The 8,413-nt window shown below is 36.2% G+C and overlaps 1 protein-coding gene across 1 annotated transcript; it reads left to right on the forward strand.

The window, feature by feature from the left end:
* Window positions 1-1,785: 1,785 nt before the first annotated feature.
* On the forward strand, window positions 1,786-7,619 carry LOC106326609 (probable respiratory burst oxidase homolog protein I). The gene is made up of 14 exons (XM_013764536.1): window positions 1,786-2,357; window positions 2,430-2,595; window positions 2,683-2,731; window positions 3,200-3,319; window positions 3,869-4,276; window positions 4,350-4,736; window positions 4,810-4,905; window positions 4,997-5,112; window positions 5,284-5,451; window positions 5,523-5,682; window positions 5,765-5,974; window positions 6,528-6,656; window positions 6,774-6,852; window positions 6,934-7,619. Exons 1-14 carry the CDS (start codon window positions 1,793-1,795, stop codon window positions 7,041-7,043), a joined length of 2,763 nt encoding a protein of 920 aa, XP_013619990.1. The 5' UTR covers window positions 1,786-1,792; the 3' UTR covers window positions 7,044-7,619.
* Window positions 7,620-8,413: the final 794 nt, after the last annotated feature.

An 8,413-nucleotide genomic window follows, 5' to 3' on the forward strand; every position in this document is an offset into this window, starting at 1 on the left:
AAATAACAAAAATCAAATTATCTAACAATGATTAATCTTTACTACCTTAAACCAATGAAAACAAATTTTAATCTATATAGTTTATTTTAAAAATTAAACAAAAACTAAATGTTTAATTATTTACTTGATAATATAAATTTATGAAGCGAAAAGTTTAATTTTTTAAAAACTTTATAAATTTGTGAAATGTTGCAATATCTTTGAATATGACAATAAAACAATATTTTACTAATCTTTATATATATAGTTATGATTTTAATAATAAAATAATAATCCGAAAATATATATATAGAAGAAGATACAAATACATTTGAAAGTTTGAAACAATCTATTCAAAGAAAAAAATATACAGTAAACTTATTATGTTTTAAAAATTGATAGACACATATATGTTATAATATATATCAATTTAGAATTAAAATAAAATATTTATATAAAAATAAATGAAAACAAAAATCCGTGTGGTTGCGCGGATCGAGATCTAGTTCAATTTTAAATGGATTTTCTTGTCATCGTACTATGTATATCACGTGATACAAATCAAATTTTGTTAGAATTTTCTAATGTGAAACAGAGATATTGATATGTTTTGCCGGCATATACAACTCCCTAATTCACAACTAATCGAATAACCGAAAGACGTACCTTCTTAGAATACAACTCAATAATTCACACTTCATCGAATAATTACAATTACTTTATTACCAAATTCACTTTACGTCTTTAAACAATTGAGATGGAGAGGAACACGCTTTCAAAAACCCATATATTTTACCTACAATTTAAGATAATATTATAAATTAATATATTAGAAATGTAACTATTTTACAAAACTAAATAAATTAAAATATAAGTTGCGGACTTTTGAACTGGTCCTAGCACAAACGGACTTAAGCCCAAATACTCAAAGTCCAAATGGGTTAAACCCAAAAAATCCAATTTTTTGGATTTAATAATAAAACTCAAGCCTAGTAATTAATAGGGCCGGACAGGTTCGGGCTGCGGGCTTCAACCTCAATTGACATATCTAGGGAAAGTTGATTTAACTTTTCAAAATAACCCACATCAATTTTTTTGACCTCCATTTTGTCAATTACCCATTTTCTTTTTTTTTCATCATGTAATTTTGAACTCCGATGTTTAGTTAAAACATAGTAGACTTTTGTATTTGAGTCTCTTGATGTATCGTACATGCTTGTGCTTTTCTGTTGCTGGTAATTCTCTTCGTCTTTGTATCCCTCCTAGAACTTACTTGACACATCCATAACCCCTCATGGATCATGCTATCATTATCTTGGACCTCTTCCCGAACCCTCTGTGTTCATTAATCTTTTTTCCCCAGGATTGTTTTTCCTCTGATCTCATGTAATAGCTACTCAAATTTGTAACAAAATCTTGGTTGTAATGTCCTCCTGAATATTCTCATCTTCTAGTTAATTGCAAAACTAATTTATGTGGATTTCTAGAGAAGTCTTCGGACACTTCGTGCAATTGATTTTTCAAGAAGTTTTTTCGGAGTAAACTTATAGGAAAATGACAAAGTCAAATTTGTGCAAAATTTTGGTCTAATGTAAAACTAATATCCAATAGAAAATATTTCTAGAAAAATTTACTCAATTTTTTTTTTGTTCCAAAAGAAATTACCGGAGTTCTAGAAAAAATCTTCTATGAAAATCATTTTTGGTTAGCCAATTAGCGCAGAAGACGAAAAATCATTTTAAATTTTCAAAAAATCTTATTTAGTCGCTTCTCTCCCTCTCCTCCCTAGTCTTCCCCTCCAAACACTTTTGAAATGTCAATGTCATTTTCCCATGACGACCGGTGGGGCTCCGATTTGGCTTCTGCCGGAGAATTCACCCAAAGCTTTCCATCGCTGGGGGCGACTTACTCACCTTCCTGTGGTGAAGAGCTCCTCGAGGTGACCATTGAATTTCCAAGCGGCGTGCTAGTGAACATCGACTCTGTTTCAACCACCGATCCAGAAATCACATCTTGCTCCGCTTCCGGTTCAGGATCGTCGGAGCGGCAGGTGGTGGCGAACGCAAAACAGTTCTCAAGGGATTTGAAACGGAAGCTTCAGGGCATCTCACAGCGTGATGGCGGCGGTTATTCGTGCCGGTCCGCGCCGGAGCCGGTGGTTCCACACGGAAGCGAAACCCCCGATCCGCTTATGTTATGTCGTTCCGTAACAAAGAGACTTAACCGGAATGGTTCATGCACGCAGAGAGCTATTCACGGTTTGAGATTCATCAGCAGCAAAGAAAACGAGATCGCTGCCTGGAGTGAAGTTCGTGACAAGTTCGCTAACCTGTCGAAAGACGGTTATCTTTGTCGGAGCGATTTCGCTCGTTGCATAGGTTTGAGTTTGGTTTCTTGTTTTGTCTGATTTCGATGGAGATTGTCGTTGACATTTGATTTTCGTGTGTTAGGGATGGAAAATGAAAATTCGAAAGAGTTTGCAGAGGAGTTGTTCGACGCACTGTGCAGAAGAAGAAGTATAATGGTCGATAAGATCACCCTTCAAGAACTATACGAGTTTTGGTACCAAATTGCAGACGAAAGCTTTGATTCTCGCCTCCAAATCTTCTTCAACATGTACTAATCAATCTATCATCAATTAATTATAGAATATGTTTAAACATGAGTTTCTTGATTTATTTGTCACATTCTTGATACTTTCAGGGTCAACAAAAATGGAGACGGTAGAATCACAGAGAACGAAGTAAAAGAGGTGACTTATGTTTTTCTTTCTTTCGGTTTTAGGAGGTGACTTATGTTTCATATTCTAATCAACATTGAGCCGTTGACTATGTTAACCATCCAAGCGTAAGCAAAGCTTTATAGTCTTAGATTTATGATTTAATGAATCTTACGTGTGTGCCATTATCCCTCCTTCAGTTGATTGTTTTTATTAGTAAAGGATCATGTTGTTGATATTTTATAGCTGAATGTTATTCTGTTCCATGTATCTCTTCTAACCAATGCAAGTCTAGAAAATGTAAGTTGCAATTCTTTTTTTTATACACTATGTTTGATTGACCTTGTAACAGCTTTCTTAATTTAAAGGAAGTGTTTGTAACTACTAACTCAATTATAAATTTTCTATAACCACTAATTTTATGTTGAATCTTTCAAATAGAAGATTCTAATAGGCATTAACATTTTTGTATGATTTTCCTTGATTTTGACAACTTTATAGATAATTATATTAAGTGCATCGGCAAATAATCTATCAAGGTTGAGAGAACGAGCAGAAGAATATGCAGCATTGATCATGGAAGAACTGTCCCCTGATGGGCTCCCCTCTCAGTACATAGAGGTGATTTCATCACTTTTATCTCCCATTTTGTAAAAGGTCATATAACACAAAACATGCTCAAAGACGACAAAGCTATGTTAGTATGCAGAGCATTTTCAGAAAGAAAAAAAAAAGTGGACAGAGCAATCCCTGCCAATGAGGGAGAGTAGAAGGGTTCTTAGTTAGTTTGACCTTAGTAATTGATGACGCTGAGATCTTACCTTTCAAGCTCTCTGATAGGGACATTTGACTGAGTCAAGAGACCAATGAGCTTAAAGATAAGTGCTATGCAAGTTTGTGTGTTTGTATGGAAATAACATAATTAGAAGTTGACGTAGCTCTCTGGTCGATAAAAAATTAGAGCTTTAAATGACATGATTAAAAGTTGACGTAGCTCTCTGGTAGGTAAAAAATTAGAGCTTCAACATAATTAAAACTAATATCTACTATTATAGTGGCGTTGTGTGATTAGGGGTTTAGATCATTTTAGAGGAACTCTGTTCAAAATATCAAACCAAGTAATTCTGTTCAAAATATGATATCTTTGGTTATGCATTTGAAATGATGCAGTTAAAGGATCTAGAGATGCTACTACTACACAAGGACACACCTCAAAGTTACAGCCAACCGTTCAGCCAAACAAGCCGAGCCTTAAGCCAAAACCTAAAGGATATGAGATGGGGAATAAGTAGGAGCTTGCTATACTCTTTCCAAGACAATCTGAAGAGGATTTGGGTTTTGACACTATGGTTAATGATCATGGTCGTGTTGTTTATGTGGAAATGCGTTCAGTACAAACGCAAAGACGCATTCCATGTAATGGGTTACTGTCTTGTCGTGGCGAAAGGCGCTGCTGAGACATTGAAATTCAACATGGCTCTTATCCTTCTACCCGTTTGCAGAATCACCATCACCTATCTTAGATCTACCGCTTTGTCCCACTCAATGCCTTTCGATGACAGTCTCAACTTTCACAAGGTATCATTACATTTTGTCTCAATAGACTATATATGCTTTAATTGATTCCTACTTCTTTTTTGGTTATTGGCAGACTATCTCTATAGCAATCATAATTGGAATGCTTATCCATGCATGTAGTCACCTGGCATGTGACTTCCCGAGGATTATAACAGCTACAGATGTTGATTACAAAAGATACTTGGTTCATTACTTTGGTGTGACCAGACCAACATACTTTGACTTGGTTAAAGGTCCAGTGGGAATCACTGGATTTATAATGGTTATATTTATGTTAATTGCATACACATTAGCTAGTCGAAGACTCAGACGGAACCTAACTAAGTTGCCAAAACCATTTGATAAGCTAACTGGATTTAATGCTTTCTGGTATTCACATCACTTGCTTCTAGCTGTTTACGTCTTGTTGATCATTCACGGTGTTTCCCTCTTTCTCGAGCAGACATGGTACCACCAGACGGTACATTCCATAACTCTCTTTTCTTAAGTAATAGGGAGTGATGTATAATAATAACAGATGCTGCCTCCAGCAGATATGGATGTATCTTGCTTGTCCAGTTTTACTCTATGGTGGTGAAAGGATGCTGAGATTCTTCCGTTCCAGGCTTTACCGCGTTGAGACCTGCAAGGTAAAAATCTTGTTCACGGTTACATTTTCATTTAAATCATCTTTGGTGATCTTATAATATGTTTATACCAACTTAAATGATTTGGTTTCAGGTTGTAATTTACCCCGGAAACGTTATTGTGCTACACATGTCTAAGCCTACATCATTTGAGTACAAGAGTGGACAATATATATTTGTTCAGTGTCCTGCTGTATCAAAATTTGAGTGGTGAGTCTTTTTTTATGTGTGTGTGAGGTTACACAAGCCCTTAATAGCTTTTCTTGCAATCTAAGAGCCTGTAATATTTAATATATGTTTTTTATTTCTTCATTTTTTAATATGTATTCTTTGATAACACAAGGATTAATTTAAGCTTTTTGGCCCTAAATCTATCTCCAGGCATCCATTTTCTATTACATCTTCCCCTGGAGATGATTACCTCAGCATTCACATCCGTCAGCTCGGTGATTGGACAGAAGGGATTAAGAAGGCGTTCTCGGTAATATGTCAAGCCCCTGATGCTGGAAAAAGTGGACTACTCAGAGCAGACGGACCAAACAAAACAAGGTGCAATAAAAAGTTTTGAGTTTCCATAATATTGTTAGCTTCATCCTCACGTAAAGTCTCTTGTAATAAAGTTTGCCAGAGCTGTTGATAGATGGACCTTATGGCTCTCCAGCGCAAGACCATTGGAAGTATGATGTGTTATTACTCGTTGGCCTTGGGATAGGGGCAACCCCTTTCATTAGCATTTTGAGAGATTTACTCAACAAGATCATTCAGCAACATGAACAAGCTGTGAGTATAAAACTTAAGACAACTTATTTTGAGAATTAATAGAATATTAACTAAGTTAGTTCGAGTTATGTTATGTTTTCAGGAAGGCCCCTCGGGTAGCTGTAGTAACAGCAATGTGTCGTCGGATCAAAGTTTCAGTTGCTTAAACTCAGAACCTGGGAATAGGATTTCAACAAATCGAACGGGAATGTTGAATACCAAGAACGCTTACTTTTACTGGGTAACACGTGAACAGGGCTCGTTCGATTGGTTTAGACAAATCATGAGCGAAATTGCTGACTCTGATATAAAGGTAAAATATATTTATTCATTTGAGATCTCCATTGGGTGCTTGTGTTGAAGTTTCTGTTTACGTTCTATTTAGATTTTTTTTTTTCAAATTAAACCAATAGCTTTAGCATCTTAAACGCAAATTTGCTTTTGTGTTTGATAAACCTATTGGTTAAATTTTATCGGATCGGTTAAATTGGTTCTGGTCGGCTTTCTATTTAGAAGAGATCGATTTACAATTTGGGTTGTCGGATTCTAATGCATGATTGGCAACACGTACTAGTTACGTAATATGTATTAGTTGATACATGTTTCTCATGTTAGTTATATAGTTTGTATAGTTAGTCATAAGTTAGTCTTGTCTAGATGTATGGCTACGTGATGAATAACTTTGGTGTAGCTGTCAATTATTTTTCACTTGTAAATGTAAAACGCCAAAGTCAAACAGAAGGAGAATTTTATGTTTGTGTCTGGCGTTTGCATTTGTAGTTTTGGAAAAAAAATTAATGAAAAACACTAGAATGTTTTATATCTAAGTTTAACTACTAACATGTTTGTCTTAACAAATACAAAAGGGTGTTATTGAGATGCACAACTACTTGACGAGTATGTACGACGTTGGAGATGCTCGAACTACTCTTCTCACCATGATCCAAACGTTACACCACGCCAAAAATGGCGTTGACATGTTTTCTGGAACCAAGGCAATTATCTTTATCGATTACTTTTTTGTAGTCAAACTATCGAGTACTTTTATCCTTATATATATATATACATAAGACAATGCTTTGGTTTCTTGTCTGTGACTTTGATTATTGTAGGTACGAACACACTTTGGGAGGCCGAAATGGAAGAAGGTTTTGTCAAAGATTAGCACCAAACATAAGAATGCAAGAATCGGTAAAAATAACAGCAGAGTTATAGTCGATCATGGTCTGTATTTTCTTTGTCTGAAGGAAGTTATTTGATTTGGTTAAACAGGAGTGTTCTATTGTGGAGGACCGAGTTTAGGGAAGGAACTCTCCACATTGTGCCATGAATTTAATCAAACGGGACGTTCCAGGTTCGAGTTCCACAAAGAACAGTTTTAAGGGTAAAAATGATATGCACGGCTCCTCTACGAATGTGGCTTTTGAATCAATCGAATCAAGTATATTGGTACATGTAAAATTAAAGTTCATGATTATTTCTTCGCTTCATTCATACAACATTCTTGTTCTTCTTTTTTTTGGGTACATTTAACTTTTAGCCAATTCATGAAGAATAAGATGTAACATCCCGATTTCTTGTATACGTGAAAATCTTTAAAAAATTGATTTGACTATCTATATCAACAAAGTTGACTTAGTTTTTCAGTCACACATCCGTTTAGAACTCCAGGGTTAAGCGTGTTTGGGCTGGAGTAGTGAAAGAATGAGTGACCTATGAAGAAGTGATTCACGATACTGTGTGAATGAGACCAAAGTACGGAGAAAAGTCGGATGGTGATTGCAGGGTCAGTAAACAAAACTTTCGGACCTTAAAAAAATTAACGCACCGCCTGTCGTACAGGATTGGACCCACAGGCCGAGAAAGCAGGCATGGGTGTCTTATTAGCCGTGGACGGTCGGAGCGTTGCATAAGAATCTAAAACAAAGGGTGAAAAGAGTACATAAAGTTAAGGTCTAGAAGCGTAGGCCAACCTCAACGTAGGTTTCTCAAATAGATAGATATCTAAACTTTTTAAACGGTAAAATAAATGAATGGTGTCAGAAAAAGGTGGAGAGAAGGGAAAAAATGGTCCTCTGCCTAGGACCTCAACAAAAAAACCTTACATCCTCTCTGCATAACTGTTATTCTATGATTGGCGTAGCTTTTTTGGTGATTTAAATTTTATTTATAAATTAAATTGTAATAAATATAGATCTCAGATACCAGTGGGTAATATACCCACCGTTAAAAATGTTCTTAGAGCACATAGTTTCTCGTAAGGATTCTTGTAATTAAAATAATAAAAATTAGGGTTTTCCTACTTTCCTTATTTAAACGGAAATCGACAGTGCGAATTTCGGTTCCCACAATCTTCCCCGAGATCAACCCCTTCTTAAAACTGCGCATAGAAGGTATCATCTGGATCGCATCGATCAGGGGTAGCTTGAGGGTTAGATCCTCTAGCATCTTCTTACACTTCATCTCCTCGCGATCCTTCCTAGACTTCTTTGAGGGAACAGGGTATGGAACCTTAGGGGTGTATTCTTGCAGAGGAACAGGCTCGACAGGTGTAGTGGCAGGCGTCGGATCAGTCTCAGCAAGCTGGTCCGTGTCCTCGTCAGGCAGAGGAGCAGTTTCAGATTGTGGGTTCTCTCCCTCCTTTTGTTTTCCTTTCTCTGCCGCCGATAGCTTCTTGGGGACCGCATCTGGTAATGTCCTCCCACTCCTTAGTGCAACCGCATTGCATTCTTTAGGGTTCTTATCAGTTTTT

Source organism: Brassica oleracea, chromosome C2 (genome assembly GCF_000695525.1).
Source record: "Brassica oleracea var. oleracea cultivar TO1000 chromosome C2, BOL, whole genome shotgun sequence".
NCBI classification, from domain to species: domain Eukaryota; kingdom Viridiplantae; phylum Streptophyta; class Magnoliopsida; order Brassicales; family Brassicaceae; genus Brassica; species Brassica oleracea.